At 36.8% G+C, this 16,917-nt stretch overlaps 1 protein-coding gene across 6 annotated transcripts in view; it reads right to left on the reverse strand.

The window, feature by feature from the left end:
• LOC103317603 (nuclear receptor subfamily 2 group E member 1) overlaps window positions 1-16,917 on the reverse strand; it is a 628,264-nt gene that overhangs the window by 462,670 nt on the left and 148,677 nt on the right. For all 6 annotated transcript variants that reach the window (XM_031928793.1, XM_031928795.1, XM_031928792.1 and 3 more), the window contains one exon: window positions 15,271-15,432. In XM_031928793.1, coding sequence (XP_031784653.1) covers window positions 15,271-15,432 — 162 coding nt within the window. The remainder of the gene's footprint in view (window positions 1-15,270; window positions 15,433-16,917) is intronic.

Raw genomic sequence — 16,917 nt, forward strand, 5'->3', positions numbered from 1 at the left:
TAAGCCATGAACAGAAAAATTGTTCAGATGAAAGTTGTCCAGGATCAAGGGGGACATCTTTTTGTGCAATTAGTTTTGACCTTGAACTCAAATTTCAAGGTCATTTGAAGGTCAAAATTTTTTTTTAAATAGGAACCCCTATTTTTGATAGTAGATTCGGAAAGAACAGGAAATTTTACGTCCGAAACGTCCGAAAGTCAACATCCTCTAAAAGCTCTGGCAGTCGATCTCTGAGCAATGCCAAATAGCTATTCTGGTTAACATTTTGACCGAAAAAATATGGCCCAATCAGGTAACCATTAATCATCCCACACCACACCATTAAACTCCATCGGTTTTGATGGTCAATAGCCCTGTACTAGTGGGGATTTACAGGTGACCAGTAGTGACTATTGTGCCTATTTAATTGACCATCACTGCGAAATATAGCCTCGTCAGAAAACATAACAAATCTGAAAAAATCTGGATCATTTTGTAAAACTCCTAAAGCCCACTGGCAAAAGTTAATACGCATTAGAAAATGGCGTGGCCTCAGCTCATGAACTAATCTTATGTGGTAATCGTGATAGTGGAGATTATTGAGAATTCTCAATGCTGTTCTTCGTGGTATACGGGTTTCTCTTTCAATATGTCGACTACTAATTTGTGGATTGAGATGCACAGATGCTAAGGAGGCATATAACATTAGGATCATTTTCGTTGTATTCGTGGTGTCTGCGTTGACGACGAAGATGTCCATCACGAGCTCTTCGAAGTAATCTGAGTAATGTGTCGTGAGTAGGACGCCTTCTTAGAGGAAAGCGTTCAGCGTAGAGTCGCACCGCGGCTCTGGCATTGTTTTGGGTTTCGCCTAAGATCATTATCATATCAACAATTTCATTGGATTGATAATCGCCCATGTTGAAAATTTTTTTTATAATAAGAAAAACTATTTTATTTACATTCACTCTTTATTGAAATTGAAACTAAACCAAAATAAGAAAGTGACAACAACAAAAAAGGAGGAATTTTCAAACTGTATAATTTTTAAATCAAATTTGTAACTTCTTATTTTCTTACGTTAAGACATTGTTATTTAAATTGAAGACAGCGTGAGAACAATCGTTACAATTCATATTAGATTAAAGAAATTCAACTTAAAAAAAAAACATCTAAACTGGAAATGATGCACTTTGGCAAATACAATTATTAAAATTTTTTTTTAATATTACAAAAGCAAAATGCTGTTTAATATTTTATCTTAAATAATGTATTTCTTAACATCCTACCTTTATTGTTTAACAATTTTTTACGCTTTTGAAACGTTAAACTTTTACTTGACTCTGCTTCGACCGTGAATGAATTAACAACATTGATTTTTAACGTTCCATTTCCCACTCCCATTAAGAACTCAGATATTTAAAATTATCATGTTTACTTCAAAATTTACTTTTGACCACTAAAAATTTGTTAACGAATGCTAAACAAGCATCCTATTGAGAGGCAAGGGGACTCACAGTAAACAAGCACCCCAGTGAGAGGCAAGGGGACTCACGTTAAAAAAGTACCCCAAAGGGAACATAATCCTAAAACGTCCACGTCGTTGTTCCTGGGTAGCGCTGAAATTAGGGAATTATTTTGTTTTCAAGGTAAATATTTTCATGGTCATTGTCACATTTGGTTTGAATATTCATCATAAAAGTACATTAACTACGATTATTCTATTAGAAAATGCGATTAAATAGTAATTACAGTATTTCTTAACATTTGACCTTGAAATGACCTTGTGAGGGTCATGAAAAAAATTTTGAAATACCGTTTCGCACGTCCAATTTCCTGTTCTTTCCGAATCTGATATCAAAAATAGGCGTTCCTATTTAAAAAAAAATTTGAACTTCAAATGACCTTGAAATTTGAGTTCAAGGTCAAAACTAATTGCACAAAAAGATGTCCCCCTTGATCCTGGACAACTTTCATCTGAACAATTTTTCTGTTCATGGCTTAATTTAGGAGTTATTAGACTGGTTTGATTAAAATGGCCCACCCTGTATAAATATATTAAGAAATAATGTAAACCCTCGCAAGATAGGGAAATAAGATTAAGAGACGAAATTCACAAAAATTAATTGTGAGCGTCAGAGGCTCACCTCAGAACGCTCATCCTAGCGGGAAGGTGTGAAATGCTCAGTTTCCCCTACTGAAAAAAATCAGATGACAATCAACTGATAATCAGCTGATAATCATGCCAAAACGTTAGCTGATTATCAGGTGATTTCGGCTCAGTATTTTTAATAAAGCTGATAGTTATAAATATGCGTTTATGTGAGATAAAATGTTGATGATAATCAGGTGATAATCAGGTGATAATCATTCAAAATTTGTAACCCTTAATATATTTATTATAAGTTATTTAAAATAAGTAAAATTTATAAATTTCAAATAATGAGGGCCAGTATTGGTGTTACCATCAGGATGATAACACGAAAACTCTGGCTGTGAGCTCCAATATTTTTGTTTTTCAATAATTTAATTTAAACAAATTTTTTTTTAATTGTTAAAAAATAAAAATTTTGTAGCTCACAGCTAGAGTTTTTGTGTTATCATCCTGATGGTAACACCAGTATTGGCCCTCATTATGTGAAATTATAAATTTTACTGATTATTAGCTGATTATCAGTTGATTGTCATCTGATTTTTTTCAGTAGCGTCATTCGCATTTTAATATATTGATAACAAGTAAGGTTCGTTATTATAAGCAAATCAATCGATACCCTTCCCACTAGAATGCAGTGTATATTAAGATAAGCTCTCAATAGTACAAAGTATAACAATATACTTGGCATCGGGATACTATCACATTATTATTAAACAGACGTTAAATACAAAACCAATAGTACTCGACAAATTCAATAATTAATTAAATAGATAAGAATTGAATAAATCTATTTAAAGCGAAATCGTGAGTGCATATTTGACCCCAAAGCTCCTGATCCCTGACGCACCCATTCAAAATCGAAACCACCCGCTTTGGGAAACAGAATCGATACTGCTGAGAGGACGTGCTGGTAGCCGAGCAGTACAGTAGCAGAGAGTAAAAAAAGGTAAGTGACTTTATTTAAATAAGCATGCCTTAATCGCGCACTTCTCTCTTTCTCTCTCATGATTAGAACTCCAAGTAGCCTCTCGAATATCACGAATTCGCGATAACGATATCCCGATTAAAGTCACGTCTATTCGACGAATTACCCGACAAGTAGCGGAATCAAAATTTAGGAATTTAAATTAAATTTGTGCGTGTAACGGGAGCTAGTGCAATTTTGAAAGACTTTCCGGCGGCTACTGGAGACCGTTCTATTAAATAGATCGCGAAGGTAATCAAGCACCGACGGAGTTCAGCTTCGCGCTCTAAAGCTTTGTCCTCGTCCGTGCTTATGAAAGCAAAACAAACGGTATGTGGCATTCGTCAGGACCATAAAGAGACTTAACGCAACCACTACCAACGCGCAAGGTGACGGCAGATTTCCACCTTTAGCTGTCGTAGCCAAGGCTAGGAGACGCAAGCTTTACACTAGTGAACTAGATGTTGCCCTACTGGAGAAAGCAAGAGCTCTCTGCCCAAACCATCAGGGGCTCATTAACATCAATGAGCTACTTCCTCCAGACATCTACAAGCTGCGTATTAACGCCAGGCTAGAGACAAAGAGAAGAAAGGGATGCCGCAACTTCGTAAGGGACGGGAGGATCTACATCCGCTCTGGTGATGACAGCAAACGGGCCACTATAATCTCCACTAATGCTGAATTTGAAGCTTTTTTTGCCTGGATGTCGCCACGCACATATTATTCCACTAAACCACCATCTGAATCATCTAATACATCCGCATCCGCTTTTAAAGCGTCTCTGTCTAAGGGTCTGAAGGTCTGTCATTTCAATGCGAACTTTCTTTCGGGTCACATTAAGATGATCAGGCTCTTCTTGTCCACTCTTTCCCCCTTTCACGTAATAGCTGTGACCGAGACTTAGCTGAGTGACAAGATAACATCTATTTCTTTACTAGATGATTACATACTGTACAGACGGGACAGGAACAGAAATGGTGGAGGTGTGGCCCTCTACATTCATTATTCACTGACAGCTAGCGTTATCTCGACATCTGACGGAGGTTATGTATCGCCCTCTGCATGCACCCTTTATCCAAGGATCTAATTTTATTAAGCAACTAACAACGCATATGCACAATTACTCCACGAAGGTCATCATGGGTGATTTTAATTCTGATCAACTTTCTGCATCTGAAGACGCCAATTTCATCAGGGCCTTCATTTATGAGAACTCTCTTACTTCTGTGTCATATGGCTTACTTCTGTGCCATATGCAACCCACCACAGACAGGACTATGATACCTGGTTTGACCTATGCTTAATTGATGAGCAGGATTGCATGCTCTCACACTGGAAGACACTCCTTTCATCAACGGACATGACCATATCACGGCCACACTTGACGTACGAATTTCACGCCACGTACCTGCTATATACTCTTAAAGAAACTTCAAAGGAATCTGTGCTGAGAAGCTTTCCTTAGCGCATATGACTGGTCATCCCTCACCTCGTCATCACTTGACAAAGAAACTTCAAAGGAATCTTTGCTGAGAAGCTTTCCTTAGCGCATATGACTGGTCATCCCTCACCTCGTCATCACTTGACGAATGCACTACCATTCTTAACGCAGACTTGACAAACACCATAAATCATTTCATTCCATTAAAGACTGTGACACCAGGACGTAAACGTCACCCGTGGTTCATCACGGCTCTTTGTGACCTTTTGACTGAACGGAGCAGACTCTGCAGGCGTTTTCGCGCAGAAGTCGATTACCTTGGCATCTATACTTTTATAGAATTGCAAGGGACGATGCTCATAGACCGACGTTGCAGAGATCTGGAGAGAACTTAAAAATCTTGACATTACCACCTCTAAATCACCTTTACCTGCTTGATACTCTTCAGATGCTCTCAACAAACACTTTAGTTCCATCTCTAATGACCCTTAAGCTTCATCTGTTAAGGACTATCTGCAAACCCTGCAGAGTCTGGACTTCACTGAACATTTCATCTACAGGGCTATTACTGAGTCGGATGTGTCGGCTATATCACACTTTAACACCCAGGCCAGGGAAAGCGATGGCATCCCACAAGTTGTAATCTCTAAAGCACTGCCAATACTCGCTCCACTACTATGTCAAATCTTCAACCTGTCTCTGAGCGACGCCTGGAAGTCATCGCTCGTACGAGCACTAAACAAAGTTAGCTCTCCGACAGCTTTGACTGACTACCGTACGATCTCTCTACTCTGTTTTCGTTAGAGTGACTGGTGCACAAGCAAATCTGAGTATCTTAAAACAAAACTTTATCTTGACAACTTCCCAAACAGGCTTTCGCACTGGCCACAGCAGACAGTCCGGCTCAATTAAGCTGACTGATGATGTCAGGCTTGGTATAGACAAAAAGAGGGTCACGGATCACTCTGCTACTTCCATTTGATTTTAGCAAGGCGCTTGATACTGTATGTCACGTTAGGCTACTCAGAAAGCTATTCTCTTTCGGCTTCTCCAAGCAGGTTATCCACTAGCTTGCATCTTACCTCACGGAAAGGGAACAGGTCGTCATTGGTGACAACAACGAACTCTACACTTTTCTAACATTAAACGCCGGTGTCCCACAGGGGTGAAGGTAAAGATTTCGAAAAATAAAAATTAGAAAAGGTTAAGATTAGAAATTCAAAATTTATAAACTGAGATTTTAAAATGAAAAAAATGTATAAAACAAAAATGTTGATTTGAAATATTGCGGAAGATGATATTTGTAGTTAAAATATTGCAAAAGCGATATTTTGAGGAATTTCCAAATTTAGGTTTTCAAAATTATACCTTTCCAGGGTTCTCCTTACTACATAAATGCATTACCTACTGTTGCTAACACCTATATCAGAATAGGGGGAGCCTGGGTCGACTATGAATCATCTCTGCGTAACCTGGGATTGGTGCTTAACTCTAAACTTACGTGGAAAGAGCACGTTATAAAAATCTGTAAACGTGCTCACTCTTTGATGTATAGACTTTACTTCTTTAGGAAGAGCACAAATCTCAGGCATCGCCAACACCTTGTGCAAACACTTCTATTCCCGATCATTGATTACTGTACATTGGCTTACTGTGACCTTACACAAGAATTGGACACGAAACTCCAGCGATTTGTCAACACGAGAATCCGTTACACAAACACTTTCACAAAAATTTATGCTACTTATCGTATGCTATACTTAAATATGTAAAACATGATGTACAAAAATAACTCCCTCTCTCTCTCTCTCTCTCTCTCTCTCTCGTGCTTTTTATAATCAGTGCATTGATAACGCTTCTTTTAGCCTGCCTGAAAAAGCAGAGTCTAGTATCTCATAGTAGAATTTCGTTATAAATCTGAATTGTGTTAGATGTTACAGGGACCTATGGTATATACATACATATATGAGATGTGTCACACACATACACATACGAAAATGCATATATCTGAAGCAAAAGTGTTTTTCCCTAGGGGCGAAAGTGAGTACTTTTGCCCCTGGGAAAAAAACACTTTTGCCTCAGATATATATGTATATATGTATGTGTGGTTCTGTTTATACGTGTATGTGCAAATCCACAGAAAATCGGACAGTTTAGGGGGTCTGAGTGAACAAATTTGAAATTTGAGGGCACATCTACCAGACCAACTTTTTTGGGTTCCTTAGGCTACCTAGAACTCGAAAAACCTTGGATTCCCACGATTTCGAAATACCTATTTTTTTGCCGGGCAGTTTAAATTATCTTATTGGAATTTAACACGGGGAAAATAAACAAAAATTAGGCACAGTTCAACTTTATCTACTCAGTGTCTGAAAGCGCAATCCAAAAATGTGTATTACTAGGATCGAAGTTTCAGAAAAGAGCTTTAATTTGAGAACTGGTGGGTTAATAATTATTGCCTGGTTCAAAAGTTGTTTAGGCTTGAAAATAGCAAACAATCATAAATACTTGGATTTTTTACGAAAATCGGCGATTTTTCTTATTCTTGAAATTCGTATAACTTTTGATCCCTGTGGTCAATTTGGACCATCCAGGACTCAATTTGTGGCTATTATCTTCCTCTTTCGCATTCAAAAATCAGATTAACATTTTTATTTTACGATGAGCTATATATATGCCCATCAATTATGGCTGTATATATATACAGGGTGACCCAATTTAAACGGGCACCGCTCATAACTCGTCAGGGACAGCCACAATCGAAAAAATGGTAGAGACCAAAGTTGTAGGATATCGAAGGGGCAACCCGATGGTGACCTTGGATTTGACTTTGAACGCGTTTTTCAAGGTCATTTGAAGGTCAACTTTGGATTTTTAAATAGGAACCCCATTATTTTATTGCGGGAATGGAAAGAGCGGTAAATTTTACGTTCAGAATGGTATGTTCGGTTGCGGCACTGAAGGTCATCTCAATGTCCTGCAGCCAGAATGAAACCCCGCCTACGTAATTCCTCTAGCAACGCCAAATTAAAAAAAAGTGGTAGAGACCAAAGTTGTTGTATAGGGGGGGGGGGGGGGAGAATTGTGACCTCGAATTTGAGCCAGTCCTACAAGGTCATTTCAAGGTCAAATTATTTTTTTTCAAACAGCACCCACTTTTTCGACTCCGGATCCTGAAAGCGTGTTAAATGTTGCACTTTAAACGAAGTGGTAAATTTAAAATAGAAGAAAAGATTTTAATCATTTAGCGTACCATTTCCTGCGTTTTGTCATCATTATAAAACTTGATATCCAGGACCCACGACGAGGACGTAGCAGGGTGGATTTTCAGGTCCCATTTTGATCCGGCCGATGAAGGCAAGACGTGAAGATACCGGCCGATTAAGGCAAGAATCATAGCCCGGCCGATGAAGGCAAGACGTGAAGACACCGGCCGATTAAGGCAAGAATCATAGCCCGGCCGATGAAGGCAAGACGTGAAGACACCGGCAGATGAAGGCAAGACCATGAAAAAATCACTTTATAAATAGAGTTTAAGCTTTACCTAATTAAGTGTTCAAAAATCCCTCCATGATGTCTAATACATTGTTGAATTCTTCACTCAAAGCTTCCAACAGTCGACAGAAGCACATGCCTTGGTATGCCTCTGCAAGTATTAATGATTCTTTGCATCATATTTTCTCTAGTAGTAGGGGCGTCCGCATACACGCTGTTTTTCAAAAAGCCCCATAAATAAAAATCTGGGCTCGTGAGATCTGGGGATCGTGGAGGCCACTCAACATGATCTTCACCACGTCCAATACCTATCCATCTATTACGGTATGTTTGATTTAAAAAATCTTGAACATCTAAACTTCTATGCGCAGGTGCACCATCATGTTGAAGCCACATACGCATTCTGGTTTGTATATTAACATCTTCTAACAGATTTGGTAATTCATTTGTCAGAAAATGGAGGTATCTATCTCTGTTAACATTACCGTCAAAAAAGTAAGGCCCAATTAGATAGCCATTAACAATACCACACCATACTACAAGACTCCATTGATGTTGGTGATCGACTGCACGGGTCCAATGAGGATTTTCAATGGACCAATAGTGGGAATTGTGTCGGTTTAGTTGACCTGTATTATGGAAAGTGGCTTCATCGGAAAACATGACGTACCTGAAAAAATGTGGATCGTTTTGCAATCTTTCCTGTGCCCATTGGCAAAATCGTAACCTTCTTTCAAAATCACGTTCTGTTAGCTCTTGGGTCAAAGTAATATGATATGGTGGTAACGATGGAGTCTTGTTATTCTTCTCACTGTTTCTCTCGGGATGCCAGATCGTACTTCTAGTTGTCGAATTGAAATATGAGGATCTAAATAAATCATAGCAAGCACCACCAATACTCGTGGATCATTTCGCTCGATAGTCATTACTCTATGACGTTGTCGTGATCTTTGAGGTCCTCGCCTCTCTCGCTGTTCAATTCTCTGGATCGTACTTCGAGATGGATGATGATTTCTGTTTGGGAAACGCCTTCGATATAATTGTGCTGCTGCATTATAATTTCTTCGACACTCTCCCAAAATCAATAAAATATCAACAATTTCGCTTCGACTATAGTCCGGCATATTTACTTAGATTATAAATATTACAAAAATAAAAAAAATGACTCAAATCACATATTTTCAATTATTAAATTAGTATTTGAAGTCGATAAATATCTAAATAAATTTAAAAATTCTACTGCATTACTAGAACTTAGACTGTTTTCTGCAAAAAATAATAAATAAAAAACTACTTAAACAATTATTTAATTGCAAATAGTAATTATTAATTTTTTATTATAAAATAATTTATTGATTAGGAAGCTTTTATGAAATAGATAATAAATAAATATTTTGTAATTCCAAAAGTGTTAAAAGTAAATTTTAATAGATAACTTATAAAATAGTTAAAATTGTATTTTAGTAAAAGATTTATTTTAACTTATTAAATTTTATGAAGTGAAATCAAACTTATACATACATTTAAAATATGGGTAATTAATCGGAATATTTAGCCCTTAAACAATATTTTCTAGAATAATCGCTATGACTTGAAATTATATCAAACATTTTTTAATTTTAAGTAAATTGATTCTTCAAGAAATACCTTCATTACGTATTGCAGAACTTTTTTTATACAAGACATTAATACAAAAATTTTAATAGAAAACGTATATTCGTATTATTTTTAATATTAAATGAAATGATGTAAAAAGTACAATCTTCATTTGTTAACAATAATAAATATTCTGTTACGTTAGATAAAAATTTTTTTACATTAACATAACTTTAGATGCAATATTTTATATTAATATGTATGTTATTAATTAATTATTATCGTGTTAAATACAATATTTTACAGCTTACATATTGTACAAGTTTAAATAATGAACATACATTTTTTAGTGTTGTTGGTTGTTTATTATTACTTATCTAATAGAAAAGTGCAAAAAATTTAAGTACCTACCAATTTCTGCTGCAAAAATATTTCTAATAGAATTAAAATATTTATACAGTGGAATTATCACTGTATTATATTAACTGTTATATTAACACATAATTATATTAACTGTTGCCAGTAATTGTATGTATAATCTGTGTGACGACATGGTATGTATTACAAACTTTATAATTCTGCTTATACATATGTATTTTCAACATGCGTGTTTACATGTATGTGTGTATAGCATATGTATACAAACATACGTATGTATGTATATCTATGTATACTTAAAACAATAATAATTTATGAATAAATTAAATGGAAAAACAACAACGTTATTTAAAAAAACATAATGCAATTTATTTCTGATTCAAATAATAAATGTGTGTAAAATAAATATAAAAACTTTTTTACTTTATACTTCGATGTTTTACTTTTTCTTTTTCTGTATCGATGGCTTTTTATTGTAAAATTCTATTCATATTTTGGCATTACGGTTTATCAATTTATGATTTTTTAAAAATAAAACATTTAATATTTTTTTTTACGTTTTTATCAAACTTTGACGTTTTTCTACAATACTTCGATGTTTTACTTAATCTTTTTCTGTATCGATGATTGGCTTTTTAATAAAAATTTTCGTTAATATTTTTGGCGGAAGGCCGAGTGTGAGACTCTTTCGACAATTTTCGGAGGCTATTTTTATTTTTGCAAATCTAAAGTTCGGGCGGCAGGTACGGCGCGGGGCCGGGGCGCCTGCTTGAAAATTATTCGTGAGTTAAGCGTCGTAGGGGAAGGTTCGACGGAGTCGCGGTGGCAAGACTGAGCGCGGGACTTATTTTAAAAGGCTTATTTCGGGAGCCATTTTTATTTTTCGCACATCAGGAGTTCGGGTAGGTAGGTGGCGACCACCTAGAGGAGTCATTCGCAAGTTAACCGTCGGAAGGGATCATTCGGGGAATAGCGAGACTTATGTTTGGACGCTAGCGAGGGCTCATTTGCGTCTTGGCCGCTGGACAGAGAACATCTAAGAAGGGATTTCATCTCGGATACAAAGTAAAAGTAAAGTTTGAAAAAAAAATAATTTGACCTTGAAATGACCTTGTAGGACTGGCTCAAATTCGAGGTCACAATTCTCCCCCCCCCCCCCCCCCTATACAACAACTTTGGTCTCTACCACTTTTTTTTAATTTGGCGTTGCTAGAGGAATTACGTAGGCGGGGTTTCATTCTGGCTGCAGGACATTGAGATGACCTTCAGTGCCGCAACCGAACATACCATTCTGAACGTAAAATTTACCGCTCTTTCCATTCCCGCAATAAAAGAATGGGGTTCCTATTTAAAAATCCAAAGTTGACCTTCAAATGACCTTGAAAAACGCGTTCAAAGTCAAATCCAAGGTCACCATCGGGTTGCCCCTTCGATATCCTACAACTTTGGTCTCTACCATTTTTTCGATTGTGGCTGTCCCTGACGAGTTATGAGCGGTGCCCGTTTAAATTGGGTCACCCTGTATATATATATAGCCAATGAAACTAATAAAGTGTTTAATCTGATTTTTGAAAGCAAAAGAGGAAGGACAGATGAGGATTTCAACAAGTAAAAAGAAAATGCGCCGATTTTCGTAAAAAATCCATGTTTTTATGATTTTTCGCTATTTTCAAGCCTAGACAACTTTTTTCCTAGGCAACCATTTATAACTCACAAGCCCTCAAATTGGAGCGCTCTTCTAATACTTCGATTCTAGTAATACACGTTTTTGTATTGCGTTTTCATACACTGAGTGGGTAAAGTAGAATCGTAGCTAGTTTTTGTTAATTTTCCCCGCATTAAATTCCCATAAAAGAATTTAAACTGCTCGTCAGAAAATAGGTATTTCGAAATCGTGGGGACCCACGATTTTTCGAGTTCTGGGTGGCCTAAAGAACCCAATAAGGTTGGTCTAGTAAGTGTGCCCTTAAATTTCAAGTTTGTTCACTCAGACCCCCTGAACTGTCCGGTTTTCTATGGATTTGCACATATATACACTGTGACAGTGCATATGCCCTCACAACATCTCGGCATAAGCCCAGCTCATACATGCGCGTAAAGCGCGCACACGCACATATAAATACCCATTGCGATGAATATCAAGGCCGCAGGAGCCGCGCGCGAAGCATATATGTAGAGTGGGAGAGAGAGAGGGAGGCAAAAGGAAAGCAGCGTGGCAATAGCCGACGCTGACTAATAAATACGCAACAAGAGAGAATGAGATAACAGAGCTGGATTCGCACGAAGCAACCCAAAGGGTCCCGAATCGATCGAAGAAAAACTATCGATCAGCGGAGAGAAGCGTGACTCGCTCTCTCGACTTCCGACTCTGGTAGCGACCAAACGTGGCCGGACAGCCGTCGGAGCCGCTCATTTTCAAGGGCGCGGCTCCGACCAGACCAGAACATCAGGCCGAGGGCCACGACATCGTGCTCAGATTAAGACAACCCAGTGCAGCCCTCACCAACGCTCCGTGGAGGAGTTCTGTGGGCCGCTGACCAGACAATAGCGCTGTCGAGGTGAAACTCAGAGCAACCAGCCCGTCCAGCAGCGGCAGTGCAACGTTCATCGGCAAACCCGTGAATCTACCCTGTATCGGCGAATAGCCCATTTATCTTTCTCTCTCGGATAATTTGGCGTATGGCGCACCACGTGCAGAAAAGCCCAAGCGAGCATAGTTTAGTGTAGAGCCAAGGGCAAAGCCCGATTGTCGCGCATAGTGCACCGGCCGATCTCGATGATTGTCTTGACGCACAATACACGCACACACAATCGCACGTAGTGCATATTGTTATTTTGAATGAATAAATGTTCTGAGGACAGATAAAGCCCGATGGTTCTCTTAGTATAAATTATTAGAGTGTCATTATTGTACATCCTAAAACCCTTGCTTCTATTCATGAACAAGCCGAGCACAGAAGGACTCCGCTACTCTCCGCGGTCCGTCAAGACGGAGATGCCGAGCAGCCGAGCAACGTTACAACACACGAAAACACTAAAAAGGCCTTTTGCCCCAGGCTTAAAAAACTCTACTTTCGCTCCACTTTTTCGTAGGGGAAAAGCGCGTTTTCTATGCACGTGTTATAAAAAGTAACTTTACTCTCTCATCATTCCCGCAAATGAATACGTTGATTATTTCCACGGGTGGGCAGTAATAACCCGAAGGAATAATCAAGTTTAGTCTCGTGTTGCATATAGAGCTTTATTCACGACTTAACTGTGTGGCCACTTTGTTTTCTTGAAGAGTGGGAGTTACGTAAGTACAAATAAAATTTCAAAATTTTGAAAAATTACTTAAATTTAATTTTTTTTTTAATTCTTCCAAAAATTTTTTAATGTTTTTTAAGTTTTTTAGAAATTTTTTCAATTTTTTAGAAATATTTTTAATTTTTTAGAAATTTTTTTAATTTTTCAAAAATTTCTAAAATTTCTAAAACAAATTTTTTTCCCGCATTTGCGGGAATAACGTTACTTAATTCCCTCATTAGCGAGAATACAGTACTTTATTCCCGCAAATGCAAACATATGTAAAATAACTTGGTCTGGTGCGTGTGTCCTTAAAATTGCAAGAGCTCGATTTTTCTAAGACCGTTGTAGTTTGTTTGGCCTTTTTCAATATTTCATTCGTGATATCTTTTTGATTACTATATTTTGGTTATGTTCAGAGGAATTATTATAAATTAGAAGTAATTCTATGATGTAATTAAATAAAAATTGTATTCGTTGTTTTACTGGACAGGCAAGCAGTTAGATGAAGTTTATGCTGTTTCTTGGATAATAGATTCATAGTTGCATGTTGCTCATTAGATTGTTATATTATATTGTATTAAATATATTCTTTTACTCTGAATAACGTAGTCTCCTTAATACGCGGCAGAGGTTGATAATGCTTAAACTACACGCTATCACTTGTGGCCAAATTGATATTCTAGATGTTCAACTGCTATTGCTGATGTCGGAGAGTCTACTCGGGAGTCCTTTAATTTTGTCTACTCATTGCGTTCTAGCTTTGACTTCATAAAGCTTTTTAGTATTACTGTCAAGAGAGGATTAAGCACGCTCACAAGGCGTTGGACGGATTTAGCACGCTTGAAACATTACACTAGAAACGCTGCCGCTTCTCCCGAGAAAATGCTTACACATGCACTACTAAGCAAAAATTATACAAAAGACGCTGCGTGGATCGGCCCCAGCATTTTTGAAGCCTCGATAACGATGTAAGTAGTTACAAAATTAAATGACAAGGAAAGCAGCTGATCAATCAGCCAGCCCCTGTCATACTAAGTATTAAGTCGTATAAATTGCATTCATTTAGAACGCTGGCTCTGCTGGCGCTTGGTACCACAATAGCTAATAAGATATAGGTGATCGTTATTTGTTTGTGCTCTATGCGTAGGCACACGTTTGTAGTCAAGCCGGCTATACATACAATTTGCAGTCTCAAAGTCATCGCCTACGATATATCTCCTATATAATATGGCATGAGCGGGCAAGGTTTGATCTTAGGGCTAGACTTCTGGAATTTTCATATGACGGGCTTCTAAAACACCAAGTTACGAAATACGTAATAAGAATTTGATACGCAGGCGACGTGGTCGCGGTTTTAATAGGATGGGATAGGACATCGCACAAGCGAAACTGAACGCAATTATTAGTAAAGCGCTATTCTGGATACACACGGTCTAAAAGATACCTGTACAATTTGCGGCGTACGATCCAGTTTTATTTCATGACGATAAGGTCGATTATTTATAAAAGCCGATCAAAGGTTTAAAGTTTTTTCCCATCACCGGATGGCAAGCACACGCTGGGCTAATTGTTTTCAAATTCACAAAGGTTTTTTACATTCAATTACAGAAATATTAGACTAACGGCAACGTATTTATCTTTGCTACGAAAGTGCATACTTTGTGATTGTAATAAACCAGCTTAAAAAGACGATGAGTTACAAAACAAAGACGTTTGACTTTTGATTTTTAGATATTTTGATATTTTATCCTCTATAAATATTCTACTTGAAGCATTACGATTTTTTTCATTAATTATAAGTAAAAAAACGGCAAAAATTTCAAATTTTTGTAATAATTTGTTTACAACTGATTAATGGAACAGAAAGGCATCTTAAATTCTCTACAACTTAGCTTACTTGTCATCAGAGTGGTACCGATCTCCTTGATATTCTGACGTGTATCAAATATTTAAATTGTATAGAATATAACTTACCATCTTTATTCATACATACATCAAAACACTTTTTTAAACGACAAGCTCGACATTGATTTCGATGTGTCTTGTCAATAGGACAGCATCCCTTTAGTATTCCTTGGGCCTTGCATGTGTATTCTCTATTGCTGTGAATACTTCGTTTAAAAAAGCCCGAACACCCTAATAACATAAAACATACTTAGATTCATATATTTATGTGTACTTATTTTCATTATATTTATGTAACGTTCTTGTAAACGAAAAAGAAAAATTTTAATGTTCAAACTTATCTATAAATTAAGGTTAAGATGATAAACAATATTGCTCAAAAAGAATTATCTTCTTCTATAGCACTAAGCGATCTAATTCCGCGCTTATATCACGAATAGGCGTGATATGGCGGACCAAGAGCAGATGCTATAAAATAGTATACGATACTTGTAACCTTAGTTGGAATTTTATTACACGGCTCTGCGAAATCAGACAACTGCTATTCTAAGCCATAGTTTCATATTTCAATAATAGCTTTAGAGTATAAAATATATACAATTTAACTCATGATTAAATCATTGCGCGATCACTATGTGGAACTTTACGTAACACATAGATCATTTTAATAAAGAAGTAGCTGATGTGGGAAAGTAGAAGGAATTTAGAAAAATTTTATATAATCTTATAAAAATGTAAAATAAACACTTAAATAATACCATGTAAATGAAGTAAAAACCATTGAGATGGACTCCTATGTCTACAATAATACTGCTGTTCCGAGAAAAGTCTATTCTTATAAAAATTAGAAAAGCATAAATGAAATTCTTTAAAAAAATAGTCAATAAATGGCTTGAGCTAGGATTCGGCAATTGGCTTTTTCCAAATCCTTTTTCATGTGCGTGGTAAGAAAGTACCTGGCATTTTCTTGCGTGAAAAATGTGTGAAAAAGGATTTGTCACGTAATTTTTGACGCAGTCTAAAATTTTACAGAAGCTCTTGAGCAATCAAAAAGTATATTATTTTTATACTGATCCTTCACGTATATCTTGAATGCAAGAATTTGATCTCATCATAACAAACTGAATTAGATTTCACAATGCATATCTAAGTAGAATGCGATTACTTTTATAAATTGCCAAAAAAAGTGTGGAAGGCTGTAACTTATATCCACATATACTGCAAAAAAACCGCTGCCAATCCATTGGCACGTAGCTTTCTCTAACTAAATTTATAGGTCTAATAAATAAGATATTGTTTTAATATACAGTATAATCTGCCTGCTAATGTATAAGATTGGATGATTCATCGTCCAGAAGTTTGCAGACCCCTCTGTTTTTTTATCATAGAATACGAACGCTACCGTCAATTTTTTCACAGTATATATATATATATATATATATATATATATATATATATATATATATATATATATATATATATCAGGATGACATGGATTCATATAGGGAGAAACTTTAACGACATGCAACGACACCCTTATAAAAGGAAACAAAAGTTTTGAGAAAAATCGGTTTTTATTTTGGTGAACTCTCTGTTCCTGTTAAAAACCGACGCTCTGCTCATCAGTATGTGATTCCTATATATACATACACACACACCACGTGGGTAAGCCTGACATCCGTATGTGGCGCGTCCCCCAGGTGGCGGATAGGGAAG

The sequence above is a fragment of the Nasonia vitripennis genome, chromosome 4 (assembly GCF_009193385.2).
Source record: "Nasonia vitripennis strain AsymCx chromosome 4, Nvit_psr_1.1, whole genome shotgun sequence".
Lineage (NCBI taxonomy): Eukaryota > Metazoa > Arthropoda > Insecta > Hymenoptera > Pteromalidae > Nasonia > Nasonia vitripennis.